At 35.2% G+C, this 16124-nt stretch overlaps 1 protein-coding gene across 1 annotated transcript in view; it reads left to right on the top strand.

Annotated features, from left to right (window-relative positions):
* Positions 1 to 14729, top strand: part of LOC150107669 (uncharacterized) — a 226910-nt gene extending 212181 nt beyond the window's left edge. Inside the window, exon 12 of the mRNA XM_090392164.1 lies at positions 14560 to 14729. Coding sequence (XP_090248290.1) covers positions 14560 to 14729 — 170 coding nt within the window. The remainder of the gene's footprint in view (positions 1 to 14559) is intronic.
* The last annotated feature ends 1395 nt before the right edge of the window (positions 14730 to 16124 follow it).

Genomic DNA, 16124 nt, shown 5'->3' with positions numbered 1-16124 from the left:
AGTTGACGTGGTGAGATATGATATTTCCATGTAGATTTTAATGATGGAGAAAAACAGGCGACATTCATATTCTTCAAGTTACAAATTGCAGGTTGTAAAATATGCGGAAGAACACAGGAATAGGGAAGCTGAAAGACATTTTGGATCTCTGCCTACAGAAAAAATGATTAGAACTTGGCGTGGTCACAAGGAGATTTTGTACAATTTGCGTAATGAAAAGCGTGGAACGTGGAAAAATTGCGAAGTGGCCAGAACTAGAGACCGAAGTTTTGAAATGGGTGCAAGAAAATCGACAAAATTTTGCATCAAAAATGATTCGTACATATGCAGTCAAAGTAGTCTGTGAGTGTAACATTGAAGATTTTAAAGGTGGCGCGTCATGATGTTACCGTTTCATGAAACACAGTGGACTTTGTATGCGTACAAAAACAAAAATCAGTCAAAAAATGCCAAAAGAATATGAAGACAAAATCATTTCTTTTCATAAATATGTGATTCAACATCGAAAAAATTACAATTTTGAAATGGTTTAAAGTTTAGGTTTTTTCCAGAAAATTGTATTAAATTTCTTGGGTGTGTCTTATATACTGGAAAATGCGGTATGTCCAATATCATTAATGTACAAATTAAACAACAGAGGATCAAGTACTGAGCCCTGTCACCCTGCTTCTTATGGTCTCAACTCCTTCATAAACCACTCTTTGATATCTGTTCATTAGCCACTCTCTAATCCATATCACCACTTCAGATTCATTCCCATTTGCTCCAATTTATGCAACAGAGTTCCATGTGGAATACTGCCAAATGCTTTTTCAAAGTCCAGTAGGCTGGAATTATGAGCATGTGAAACTAGCTGTCACCTCAACGTTAGTAAATGTAAATTAAGTACTTTGTTATAATGAGATATCCAGTGACATATTATATTGATGGGATTATGCTAGAAGAAATTGATCAGGCTTGATCTTGGAGTTTTAATAAATAGGATGTTGAAGATCAAGAGACATATAGCAAAGATTGTAAATACAACTCAGGGGATAATTGCAATGCTAAAACAAATCTTAACATGTCAGGATACGGAAATAATTTTTGTTCTTTACAAGGCCTTAATATGACTTCACTTGGACTACTGTGTGCAGGTTTGGTCTCCTGATTTCCATGGAGAGGATGCAAAGGAGTGTGTTAAAGATTATATTGGGATTGTGGAATACAGTTTATGAAGACAGATTGAGAATTTGTGATTGATATGCATTAGCAAACAGAAGAAAGAGGGATGATATGATTAAATCTTAATAAACTTCTGAAAGGGTTATACAAAATACTAGCAGATGGGATATTTCATTTTATGGAGGTTTGAGAGAAATGATGAAAGGATTCATGGAAGTCGAGAATGAATACAGTGAAGATATGGTGAGTGAAGTGAGAGCCAGATTTTTCTCTCATGGAGTTGTACACGACTAGAATGGATTGCCTTTTGGATGTTATGAGTGCAGGAAGTGTGAATGAATTCAAGAAAAGGTGTGAGCTGGTGAGGGTGATATGTGGCCTCCCTGAATGAGTCCATGAGGTCTCTCTTAATAATAATAAAAAAAAAATACAAGAAATATATAATTAATAAAAAATGGAAAAATCCTTAGCCCACCCACAGTGATAATATATGAGGTGTTATCAAAACAGAACATAGACATATTCTCTATCGGAGGAGAGCGAAGCTTAGAGGAATCACATGATCACATATCTGTGTGTCAGACACACAATGAGTTTCAAGTTTGAGTTCACTCACTTAGTTATAAATACAGTACACTGTGCTGTGTACCTGTTCTTTGCATCATTGTTGCAAAAATAGAAATTGGTAATCATGAACGAGTGAACATACAATTTTGTTTTAAATGGGATAGGAGTGCATCATCAGAAATTCATGAAATGTTAGTAGCAGTTTATGGAGATGGTGCTGTCATGCCCAAGACTGTTTACAAATGGTTCGGTAGTTTTAAATCAATTGATGATAAAGAATGACTGGGATGCCCTTCAAATTTGTGCACAGACAAAAATGTTATGTAAATGAATGAAATGATTCAATCAAACTGAAGATTGACCATTTGAGAAATTGCTGATGATCTTCACATCTCATTTTCAGTTGACATTTTGGCATAAGATTTGAACATGAAATGAGTGAGTGCAAAATTTGTTCTGCTCATTTTTACAGCTTTTCCAAAGGAGAGCATTTAGTGATTTCCTTGGAATTGCATGATTATGCAAATTCATATCTGAACTTTTTCCAAAATGCTGTAACAGGGGAGAATCTTGGGTGTACAGTTATAATTCTGAGGCTAAGATTCAATGTTCACAATGGAAAATACCCAACTCACCTCAGCTGAAAAGGGCATGTCAGTTGAAATCCAGTTATAAAGTTCTGTAATTTTCTTTTTCAATCGGAAGGAGAATGTCCAGGGAAAGTTCATACCTAAAGAAACTACAGTTGACTCTGAATATTATAAAGGGGTACTGGTGTCTTTGTAGAACAATATGCATCGCATCACAAAAAGTGGGAAAATGGTTTCAGTTGCATCACAATAATGTTCCTTGCCACATATCTCTTCTTATTTGACAGTTCTTGTCAGACAAAAAAATAAGAATAACTAGTCCCCCCTCACAACAATATGGGGTGATAAAAACACTATATAATAGGGCAAAATTAATCTGCTCAGATGACTAGGCCCTGACTATTGAACTAAACCACATCCTCAACACTTTCTTAGCCAATGGCTATAACCCCAAAAAAATCCAAAAAATACTAAAACCTGTAAACCACAACTCCCCCTCCCCCCCCTCCACAATAAAGATTACACCAAGTCTATCACCATCCCCTACATCCAGGGCACCTCTGAGAAAATAACCAATATCCTCAAAAAATATGACCTTACTTCCTGTTACAGACCATATAAAAAGTTGGCATCCCTTATCTGCTCTACCAAAGACCAACCACTTCCCCTAGACCTACCTGGTGTATACCAGGTCCCTTGCAGCTGCAAATTGTCCTACTTTGGCCAAACAGGCAGAACATCAAATATCAGGATTTCAGAACACCAAGACTACATCCAGTTTCACCAGTACAGCCGCTCTGGGCTGGCAGACCATGCCTTAGATACCCACCATAAAATTCATTGGAAGAAAACAAAAATAATTCATCGCAGCAAGTTTAAATACGAAAGATTATTCAAAGAATCTTCAGCAGCTCTAAAAAACGTTCCTAACCTCAACAAATTTGGGTGCATGAAACTGCCCCAAATTTGGGAGACTTTCATTATGAGAACTTCAGCCCAACTGCCAAGACTACCAAATTAGCCCGCAAGAGGGCACCATTAGGACTTTAGGAACAAAAAAAAAATTTATTAGTTTCTTGCTTACTTCCTCATTTGCTTTGTGTTAGTTCCTGAGTGCACATACCATATCTTTATGTTCCTGAAGATGGCAATGTGGCGTTGCCGAAATATAGAAGTTATTCATTAAAGTTACCTTTAATTAATATACTTTATATGCATTGTTAATTCCGTAAACTAATTACCAGTTAAGAATAACTAAAGAAAGATATCTTCCAGAAATGTTTCAAAAAGTGACTGTAATGTTGATAAAAAGTGTGTGGCAAGCCAAGGAGACTATTTTGAAGGAAATTAATGTATATTTGTATTTAGGTTAATAAACTTTCTTGAATTCTAACATTCACCATACTTTTTGATCACACCTTATTGTATATAAGTTTACAGCCTTTTGTGAATGGGAGTCATATAAAAATTTGAAGTGCATATTTTATCATTGCTTTCACTATTTTACTGAACTATGCATACCAGGTATTAATTGATTTTTGCATTTTTTTTTTTTTTTTTCATGTGATTTTTGTCAAAATATTCACTTTGCAAAGAGCGGCATAAATCTTTTTGGTTGTCTTATGCAAATATAATACAAATGAGTGAAGAGTAGTCCATTTTTTGCTAGATTTGAAAATAATTTGTAAAATAAAAAGCCTTGCAGGTCATTATCAGTTTTTATTTGCCACTGCAAAAAAAAAAAAAAAAAAAAAAAAAAAAAAAAAAATGGGTGCTGCTTTTGAGATGCAAATAATGTTTGGAAAAGGCCAGACTTCTAGTGAGGTGATATCATTGAAGCCAACCATTATAGTGTATAAGCTTTTAAAAATAAATATATTTTACTGGGGGCGGAGGGGTGCTTAAGGGTCAAAGCTGTATAACTGAGAGGAGACCTCCACATAGCCTTGAAAGGAATGCAGAGAACCGACCAGTGCTTCTGACCTAAATCCTCACCTTCTCGTGGTGCACCCTGTTGGGTATCTACTTGGATACTGAACGAACGAGGATGGGCTGGCAATTTGGGATTTAGCCGACCAAATTGTATTCTTATTGGTTAAACCAAAATAATAAATGATGGTACAACATGACAAAATTTCATGCCGGCTGGGGTGTCATCCAGTTAAATAAGGCGCCCCATTGTTTTCGCCAGGGAACCAGGGCGAACAGCGAAAAGTCAGCTACTGGAACAAATCTGAAAACAAACCCCAACTCAACATCACCAAAGTTACAGATCGGTACTATCAACGTAAGAAGCCTGAATGACAAAGAAATGGAGCTAGCTGAGGAATTAGATAAGTACCAGATCGACATAATAGGGGTGACTGAAACAAAAAAGACCAAAACTGGTGAGATCTTTCTGAGCAATAAATACAAAATGTTATATTCAGGCAATGACAATCAAGGAAAAGAAGGAGTAGCCATAGTATTCAACACAAAATACGAGGCTAATCTTCTTGAATGGCAGGCAGTCTCAAGTAGAGTAATGTGGGCAAATATGAGAATGGGGGGAACTGGACAATGAGACTTATTTGTGCCTATGGTCCCACAGAAGGTTCTACTGAGGTAGAAGTGGAGGAATTTTTTGAGGCTTTAGAAAAAGCAACTGACACAATGAAAAATGAAAAGTTGGTCCTCGTTGGGGATCTGAATAGCAGAGTAGGAAATGATTGTGAGACATACAAAAATATTTTGGGAATATTTGGAGAAAAGAGCAAAGCTAATAATAATGGCAAATATCTGTTGGATTTCTGCTCAGGACATGGACTGGTTATTACTAACACCATGTTCCAACATAAAAATGTGCAGAAATTCAAATAGAGAGAAGAGGCTAGGAATAAGAAAAGTCTCATTGACTATGTTATTGTTGATTGTGATGTTTTCTCCCTGGTGTAGGACACCAGAGTGTACAGAGGATTTGAAATTGGAAGTGATCACTATTTAGTCTTGAGCAAGATAAAACTTGAATTTCATATTGAAAAGAATAACATGTAAGAAAGTTTTAAAGCGAATAAAAGTTGAGCAGCTCTCAGATGTGACCTGTAGACTAAAATACAGAAATATTATTGAAAAGAAAATGAAAGAGTTTGAGAACAGGAATCAAACCTTGGAGATTCAGTGGCAAACTCTGAAGGAAACATTGATTGATTCTGCCAGAGAGGCATGTGGTGAGGTTGTGTGCAAGGATTAAAAAAATCAGAACTCCCTGGTGGACACAGGAAGTTAAAGAGGCAGTGAAGGAAAAGAGGAAAGCATATCAAAAGTTCCTGTCAAACAAGTCAGCTTGTGCTCTTAGAGAATATAGAGACAAATGCAAGAATGCTAAACACTGTGTAAAACTAGCTAATCAAAAGTCATGGGAGGACTTTGGCAAGAATATAGAAAATAAATTTCAAGAAGGTGGCAAAATATTCTGGAGGTTGTTGAAGAAGCTTAGGAATGGAGGAAAGAGTGCTGTAAAAGGAGTTAGAGATGATAAAGGTGACATGAAAACGGGAGAAAAAGATATCCTTGAAGTATGGAGTAATTACTTTGAAAAACTGCTAAATGAATCAAGCAGTGATGACAGCACAGTGGTAAAAAACACTGACCAGGCATGCAGTCAGGAATACTTTTCCATACTTTACATAAAAAAAGCCATCAAAGGCTTGAAATGTGGAAAGGCATTAGGAGTGGATGATATTCGACCAGAAATGCTGAAGTATGGTGGTATAAGAGTCTTACAGAGGCTGCACCACATAGTTCAGAAAGCCTGGACAGAGGGACGAATTCCCGATGATCGGAGTAGAGCTCTCATAGTACCCATATATAAAAAGGGAAATAAAACTGAATGTGAGAATTACAGAGGTATTTCCCTACTGAGTGTTCCTGGCAAGATCTATGCAAGTATACTTGGGAAATGGTTGAGAAGAATTGTGGAAGAAAAGCTTGGTGAAGAACAAGCTGGATTCAGGCCAAATAGTGACTGTCAGGATTAGATCTTCACTTTACGACAAATAGTCGAGAAAGCATGGGAATATAACAAAGATCTGTATTTAAGTTTTGTCGATTTGGAAAAGACATATGACAAGGTGTCAAGAGAGAAGCTATTCAATACACTGCAGTTATATGGTGTCAATGGGGCATTATATCAAGCAATACTTAGTCTTTATTTGAGTTGTAAGTCAGCAGTTAGAATTGAAGGAAGTACAGGAAGATGGTTTAATGTTAAATCTGATGTGAGACAAGGATGTACATTATTCCCTCTGTTATATGATTATCTATATGGATCACATTATGAAGGAAACTGGTATTAAACATGATATCAGAATTGGAGATGTTAATGTCAGCTCTTTGCTTTATGCAGATGATGTTATACTTCTAAATAAATCTGCTACAAGTCTGCAAGATTCTCTGACTAAATTGAATAGCTGTTGTAATAGATATGGTATGAAGGTCAGCAATAAAAAGACAAAGACAATGAAAATAGGCAGAATCGTTGAAAATGTCAACTGTGTTGTAAACAGAGAACCTGTGGAACAAGTAAAACAATTCAGCTACTTAGGCACAATTTTTAGTGAAGATGGTAAATTAAATATAGAAATAGACAACAGAATCAATAAAGCTGTGTGTAGTAGGAAGTCATTTGAATAAATTCATATGGAATAAGAGAGAAATTAGTCAAAACACTAAATTAGCTGTATACAAGACAGTGTTCAAACCAGTTTTAACTTATGGATCTGAGAGCTGGGTCAGAAGTAAAACACTTGACCAAAGACTAGAGACCACAGATATGAGAGTTCTGCAAAAGATTTGGGGTTTGAACAGATGGCAACAATGGCAATATCATATTAAAAACGAGGATATTAGGAAAGAACTTGACATTGTCAGCATCCAGGAATGCATTAGCAGAGCTAATCTCAGGTGGTATGGTCACTTAAACAGAAGGGGCGAGGAAAGATTAGCAAAACAGGTGTTCTCTGCCAGGTTGGCAGCAAAACGACCCAGAGGAAGACCAAGATATAGGTGGATTGATACGGTATAAAGTGCCTTAGACGATAGAAATATAAGATCTGATAATGTTGGAGTCTTGACAAGTAACAGACTGATTGGAGGAAAATTGTAGATAGGAAATTAATAATGATGTAATTTTTTTCATGTAGTACTATCATATCCTGTACACCCCTTGAGAGTACATGGCAGGAATTTGATGATGATGATATTTTTTACTGCTTTTCTCAAAGTAAGGAATTTATGTGCATTAATTTTCTATATTAAATGTCATAAGTTCATGCCAGAACCAAAAACATCAGTTCTGGCATGAACCATTATTATAAAAATTAATTAGGTATGTTCTCACATATGTTTTTGGCTTTGTAGTACGTGTTAATTACTCGTTCTAAATTGGCCTTAAACCACACCTTAATAACCATTGTGTAACAGCTGTGTGATTGGGAAAGTGAGGAGAGAGGAATGCCAGACAGTATATCCCCACTTAATGCTCTATTAAATGCTATGTTCTAGAGCCGGCATGAAAAATAATAAAACAAGAAAGAAAACAACATACGCTATTTTAATTAAATTGTGGGGAACACACTACAGCAATTAAGTGTGCCTGATTCTTGCTCTTCATTGACATATAAGTGATTAATGTCCATGACTTACTTTTAATGGTATTAAAAACACCAAACGAACTATTTTAGAAAAGGATGTTTTATTGACTGCTTATATTGTGCCGAATTTCAAATCAGCATCATTAGAGTACAACACAGCATGTATACGTAGCAGTGAGAAAGTGAAAAATAAAAAAAAATTTTTTTTTTTATTACAACTATGTGGGAGTTGCTCTTAAGATAAGTCTTGCAAATTTTTAGAAAATTAATGCAACCATATTTGTTCAGGTTAGGAAAATTCTTCATAGACATGGCTTACTCAAACAATAAACTTTTGGATCTGTAATGACTTCTAAATAGCACATCGGTTTTCTTCCATCTAGTACTGTGTGAAAGGGGTGTCCAAAGTGTGGTCTGCCAGTCCTGACTTGCCATAATAATGGTAACGAATGTATTTTTTATGTTCTTCCAGGTGGATGTTAACAGATCTTCCTGTCTGCCCATAGTAGGTCAAGTCACAGGGAACTTCATACACTCCAGGGTGTGCTAGAGGGTGAAGTTTATCTTTAGGCAAACAGATCAGAGTTGCTAATTTAATATGAGGTTTGAATATGGTGTGAAGGCCATGTTTCATTCGTACTTTGGCTCTTTTTTCTGATGTACCTCTGACATAGGAAACAAAAATGGTAATGTTGTGTTCCTGTGTATTAGAGGAGGGAGAAGTAATGGGGCTGTGTAGTATTTTATCTATTTTGTAGGAATGGCAGCCTTTGACCAAGAAAATGTGGCACAAATATTTGAGTTCTGTGGACAGAGCTGTATCATTAGTACAAATGGTTCTGACTCTGTGTGTTTTTAAAATGCCATACTGTTGGACTGGATAGTGATGTGATTTTTTATGTAGATATCTTCCTGTGTATGTGTATTGGTTTTCTGTAAATGGAAAAAAGATGGTGATCCATCTGAAAGGCTGGTGACTAAAGTGTCAAGAAATGGTAAAAAGTTATTAGATTCTTTTTCTACTGTGAAATGGATTTTGGGGTGTTGGCTGTTAAGGTAAGTGACAAATGTTTCCAAAGCAAGATCCAAATGCAAGATCTTCTATGTGGGTTCTACATACCAAATTATAGATCAAGATTGCCACTGTCTCAAAGGGAAAAAGTCCACAAATTATTGAAAAAAGTGACTTCCTGCCAAAAAGAAATCATCAAATAAATAAAACCGGTTAATGCGAAACCACCCCCCATTTATGGATTACCAAGAATACACAAATATATTATTCCCCATAGTCAATAGCATAGATATGTAAATGTTTTTTCTGTTGTTCTTTTTGTAATATTATACTTTTATCTACTTTATGCTCTGTACTCTAATTTTACACTTTTTCTTAAGATACTACAGTTATCTAGTTTCTAATATCTTGGGAACCTTGGAAAATTTATTTAATGTTACAACTGTGCCACCAAGATTCCCCTTTATGGGTATTAAATATAATTAAGATTCACCTGCAGAATCTCTCTAGAACTATCTTAAGCGTTATTGACAATCGTGGCTACTCTTATTTACCTTCGCTCATAGGTTCACATATTTTTAGAAGCAGTGCATTGGATTAAGGATCAGTGAATACACATTCTTTAACATAACAAACATTTTTATTAAACTAGGATGCAATCATACAGTTTCTTAAATGAATTGGCTCTTCTAAAACAAAAAAATTCTAAAGCTAAGAATTATGATATCTCATAATTGTACACACATTAAAACATGCAGCAATATTATCATATCCCATCCCAATACCAATTTATTCATGCAGTATATATACGTGGGCTGTTCAATAAGTAATAAGACTAATTTTACTGTGGCGAAACCACTCATCACAATATTAATTTCTGTAGAATAAAGAAATGTTGCTGTATGTATTAACAAAAGAGGTTGATAGATGGCGTATATGGGCTGATGTGCCAGAGTGTCACATGACTAAACGCAAGTACTCATCGGTGCGCCTACGAGGTGCGACCAGTCTTCGAAATGGAAGCGTCCTTGGAACAGTGTCATGCGATTAAATTTCGTGTGCGTTTGCAAAAATCGCCATCGGACACTATTAACATGATACGCGAAGCTTTCCACGATGAAGCAATGTCGAGGGCAAGTGTTTTTCGCTGGCATAAAACTTTTAAGGAAGGAAGGCAAAATGTGGAAGATCTTGAACGTGAGGGAAGACCTTCAACGTCCATCACAGAGACAATGATCAACACAGCAGCGATTATCATCAAGCATGTTAAAAGGAAGCGTCCATTGCTGAAGAATGGCTTCTTATTGCACCACAATAATGCAAGGCCACATATTGCTGGTGTGTAGTGGACGTTTTGCAGAAGAACAACACAGATATCCTACCACCTCCATACGGTCCTGATCTCACACCGTGTGAATTCTGGCTGTTTCCTCAGCTCAAGAAACCACTAAGAGGCCGCCATTTCGAAAGCAACAAAGCATGTGTAAAAGCTGCAGAGGTGACTTTGACAGAACTCTCAAAAAAACGGACTCTCACATGTGTTTAAGAAGCGGACGCAACGTTGGGACAAATGCATTGCGTCTCACAGTAGTTCGAAAAAGACCATGTAAATGATGACAATCAAACGTAATCTGTTTTCTGTATAAATATAGTCTTATTACTTATTGAACAGCCTACGTATATATTGCATGAATAAATAATATATTTCTGTTGATTGAAATATATATACAGGGTGTTCGGGATAAATTTGACATATTTATAATTAATTATATTTTTCCGTAAGTTACATGTATTAACACACACTTCTCTTCATTTAAAAGTTTGGACCCTTCTTCATTCATATACAAGATGTCAGAAAGGATGGATAGCTGGAACCCACCTGAATCATGGAAGAGAATAACTTGTATCATGATGATTCGTGCCCGCCATCAAAATAAGGATATTACGACTGATGCCCAATGCTCCCTGAATACAGTAAAAACAATCAGGCATGAACTAGAGACTTGCAATGGTGACTACGAGGATGTAGCAAGAAGAAAGATCCCTAGCAGACGATCTGATTGCGTTCATACAGCATAATTCCTCGCAAATCTGCAGGAACAGGTGTTGAAGAACCCTGGCATTGGAATTCGGGCTTTGTTCGTGGAGTTGCTAACTGTAGTCAAGCCCTGGATAACAAGGGTAGCCAATGGTAGGCCGTATGTATGGCAGCAGGATTCGGCCCCTTGCCACACCTCTGGGAAAAGTCAAAAATGGTTGTCTGAAAATTTCTACGACTTCACCAGTCCAAATGTTTGGCCTCCAAACTCCCCAGACCTTAACCCCATGGATTATTTTGTATGGGGCGCAGTTGAAAAAGACACCAATCGCACTTCCAGTAATACAAAAGCCCAGTTAATGGATAAAATTAAAACAGTTTTTGCGGCCCTTCCCAGGGAGACTGTAGCATCAGCTTGTTCGAGGTTCCGAAGCAGAATTGAAGCTGTGATCGATGCTAATGGTGGTTATTTTGAGTAAATCTTGTTGATAGTATTGTAATTAACTCTGCCTGTAATGTTTTTTTGTCAATTCATTAAATTTAATAGATACAAAGAAGATTTTCTTTTTCCTTACGAAACTGTCAAATTTATCCCGAACACCCTGTATATATATTTCAATCAACAAGTTTCTCATATCTAAATTATACTGATTATTCTTCAGCCTCTTAGTCGGAACAAATAATCACAATTTAACTCTAAATGTCCTGCCAAATATCAGTCAATCTTCCGCAATGTTAAACATGCACATAAAGGTTTTACTCACAGTTCTTCTCTTGACACATATATCTGAACTGGCTCTTTCATCTCTTATCTGGTTCCACTGACTTCTTTTCCGTCCTTGGCCTCAACACTCATGCGGGCTTCTTTTCTTTAGTGCTGTTGCATCTTGGAGGATTTCCGGGGCTTGGAGCATCTTACACCGATACTGACTGCCTTTCTGTCCTGGGCTTCAATTCATGCAGGCTTCTTTTCTTTAGCGCCGTCACATCGTGAAGATTTCCAGGGAATGGATGCACACTATACTGATACTGACTACTTTTCCATCCTGGACCTCAACATTCGTGAGGGCTTCTTTTTTTAGTGCTGTCACATCGTTGAGGGTTTCTGGGACATGATGCATATCATGGTTTGACTTCTCCTTCAACATCTCCCTACTTCTCTCCAGACATCCAATGGACCCACGTCCGCGATGCTGGATCCCAAGACACTACGAGGAGCCTGCGCTTCCTTCCTCGTTTCTGCTTCTGCATACCGGCATTTTACCATTGCGTTGCTGCATACAGTTTCAAGGGTAATGTCTCCTCCACCTACTACATATTGCCACTGCTGCCTCTGGAATCCCCCTTCGAGTTTTTCTTGATCCTTTCTTATACTTCCTTTTGCGGGCCCTGGATTAAGGGTTGAGAACCCCTAACATTCCTCCCCAAAAGGGGATGTGACCTTCAGAGTTGTTGACTACTTCTGTTTCCCACAGAACACACAAAAACAATCTTATTTACCAAACACGGGTCATCCTTAGATGTTCGCTGCCTCTTGTTGCACTGTCCTTGAGACATACATTAGGTTAAGCTCGAACATTTGAAGCCACTTTACCTTACAAACTAAGCTTCTAAGTCATTTCTCTAAAATCGGAACCACTTCAAATGCCGAGCCGCTTTCTGAGACATTACCCTTGAAATATACAGTTTAACATTCCTATTGTTTCAATATATACTTGCATGTTTTTCAAATCACAAAATTATTATAACTACAGAGTTAATATAAACCTTATATACAAAATTCGTAATAACAAAAATCCACAATCAGTGTTAAATTACAGTATCCTTCTGTATACAATATTTGTGACCTCTGTAAAAGTTGATGCAAAGTTAAGAAAAAAATTCCTACTGCATCGAATTTTGCAGATAGTCCCACGTATAAACTTGCCCAACAGGTTAGCCAAATATCTTGCCACCCCCACTGACAAACCCTCTACTTTTGTAAAAAATTTCTGTTCCCTGTGTGAGAGGTACATCAGAAAAAATAGCCAAAGTACTAATGAAACATTGCTTTCACATCATATTCAAACCTGATGTTAAATTTGCAACTCTGATCTGCTCACCTAAGGATAAACTTCACCCTCTAGCACACCCTTGAGTGTATGAAGTTCCCTGCAACTGTGACTTGATCTACTATGGGCAGACAGTAAGATCTGTTAACATCTGCCTGGAAGAACATAAAAAATACATTTGCTACCATTATTATGGCAAGTCAGGACTTGCAGACCATGCTTTTGGACACTCCTTCATGCAGGATTAGATGGAAGAAAACCAATGTGCTATTTAAAAGTCATTACAGATCTGAAAGGTTATTTTTTGAGTCAGCCATGGCCATGAAGAATTCTCCTAACCTGAACAAATATGGTTGCATTCATTTGGCAAATTTTTTTAAAGTTTAATTTAATTTAATTTTATTTTTACAACATTAGAGGACCCCAAAATAGGATTTTAGATCTTTTGTCTGTTACAAGTGTATTGTTTCACTTACTCACTGTCACATATACATGCTGTGTTGTGCTCTGATGATGCTGATATGAAATTCAGCAAAATATAAACAGTTAATAAAACATCCTTTTATAAAATAGTTCATTTAGTGTTGTTAATACCATTAAAAATAAGTCATGAATAACCATCGACACCTAATCTTATCTGTTAGATAAAGTGAATGATGGAGACAAAAAATGTAAGAAGGGACTGCATGTAAAAAAGAGAGAAAGAAATGAAAGGTTGCTGGAAGGAATAGATGTACAAATGGAAAAACTAAATCTACCTTTACTCTTTAACTATATTATGTAAACGATCTAGATTCATTATTTCTCAGTAAGAAAATCAGTTAATTCAAAAGTTATAATAGGGAGTGTCTTCTTTTATATTCTTCCTTTTATAAGGAAGAATATAAAAGGTTATAATGGTTATACTTTTATAACCAGTTATAAGATTAAGCTCTGTATCAAATTTGGTGATGCTAGTACTTAATGCTTAGGTACAGTCTACACTGTGTTGACAAATTGGATTGTTCTGTTGTTTTTCATTTAGGTAAAACCTGCAGGTGGAAAGAATGCCAGAGAAACTAACAGCAATTATCATTTAGGGATTTTTGATTACATATATACTGAAATTATATTATTGTTTTCACTATATTGTTTCATAGCATAAAGAAACAAAAACTTTCATGTGAAGTAATCACTGTTGCTCATTTTTATAATTAGAGCTTCATTAAGTTGTAAGTATTCTTTAGTTCACAGCACACTTCCCAAATAATTTCATGCTTTATTAAGGGTAACATCATGGGAAGCTAGATCTTTACAAATATGGAGTGTAGTAAACCTTACTTATCATACTCTTAATTTTGTGTTGATTACACTAAACTTATAATTTTTATTTATTTTAGCACAAATTACATGTTTTATCTGTTTCATCCATAAATGTAGCTTAATATATAATAGAAGAGATTAGATTAAATATTTTCATTCAAATTTATTTATTACTGAATATCATTTCATGGTTTATTTCTTAAAGGCAATTCTCCAGTTAGCAGTGGAATCAACAATGGATATTATGATAGTGGAGAAGAGGATGGAGATAATGCAGTTCCACCATATATGCCTATACAAGGACAAAGGCGAACAGCTTCACTTGATAAGGGGAAGAAACTAAGGAAGCAAAAGGATGGGTGTAAAACTCAGTAATAATTGGGACTAATTTTGTTTCTGCAAAATTTGCTGACCAAGTCTTCAGTGAAAGTAGGAGTCATTCCAGTAGAAATGTGAATTGTATAAATCTCTATATGCATTTAATTTATTAAATATTTTCTATATAATATGTGGGTCTTTAAAATTTTTGATGCATTATCAGTTGTCATCATTACTTTAATTAAAAAATGCTATTGTATTAAATATCGTTTTAATATAATAATCAATTAGTGTATCTTTATTATGGTTTAAAAAATAGAATTTAATGAATATTAAATTATGTAATGTATATCATAATGATATGACTTTCTAAATCTTGATAATGCTCGCTAAAAATAGTATATCTAGATAGCAATAAATAAATGGTTAAAAGAGATGTAAATTAAGTATATAATTTTTTTTTGAGTGTTGTTAAAAAAGGGCATTTTTTTATCATTTTTAAATTTGCCTTTTAAATCTATTTTTTGAATTATTGCTATTATGGATGTATTTTTTTATGTACATGTTTTGCATCTGTAGATTAATCTTGTAAATTATTCACATATTTATATATTCTTTTCTTTATATAGCAGTTGTAACATTTCAATATTGTGTTATTATCCAAGCTTATTCTTGGATAATATCCAAGCTTAGTGATTAAAATTGCATTTGCTATGGAAACATTCTATATAGAACAGAGAATCTTGCTCAGAAGAAACAATTATGACATATTACATATGAAAGAAATTAGGTTATTATATTTAATAAACATAATCTTCTGTATTATGGCTTTAAAAAATGTAAAAAAATATCAAAGACTTAACATTTGTCCATTTATCACAATAGTGTATGCCTTTCCAAATCATGATTTTGTTTCCAAGTTCGAGGCTTTAATTTCTCCTGACTAACATAGCAGAAAATAGAAGGGAGATACCATTGGGAACAGTGTCTGTCTTGTGCAAAGAGAAGAGATAAAAAGCTAGAAAAAACATTGTTTTGAACATGTTTAACATTTCATTAATGCTCATATGTAACAAAACATATCATCTTCTATCTATGATGTTTTTCTGAAGAGATTGGAATTAGAAATGAACTCATGATTTGGTTTGGTATAGACATCACACTGACTACAAATAACATTTATTAGTTTGTCACTTATAACAAAATCTTAATAAATAATGCTTTCTAATAAACTTTTTTTTTTTTTTGCTATGGTGCAGATATTTTATCTTCACATCCAATTTAATTTAATCTTGAATCATAGATATGTAGAAGTATTCTAAAATCCACATTTTAATTAGAATTAAAAGAACTGTTGTCATTTTTTTGTTTGTTTTTAAATATAATATTAAGCACAGAAAGTGTGTTCACATATGGTTACTAAACATAACTGGGAACTTTTTTATCTAATGG

The sequence above is a fragment of the Typopeltis vanoorti genome, chromosome 4, assembly GCF_054136105.1.
Source record: "Typopeltis vanoorti isolate ZY-2024b chromosome 4, IOZ_Tvanoo_1.0, whole genome shotgun sequence".
Classification (NCBI taxonomy): Eukaryota; Metazoa; Arthropoda; class Arachnida; order Uropygi; family Thelyphonidae; genus Typopeltis; species Typopeltis vanoorti.
The sequence above is the reverse complement of the archived record's forward strand: the minus strand, read 5'-3'. Positions and strand labels throughout refer to the sequence as shown.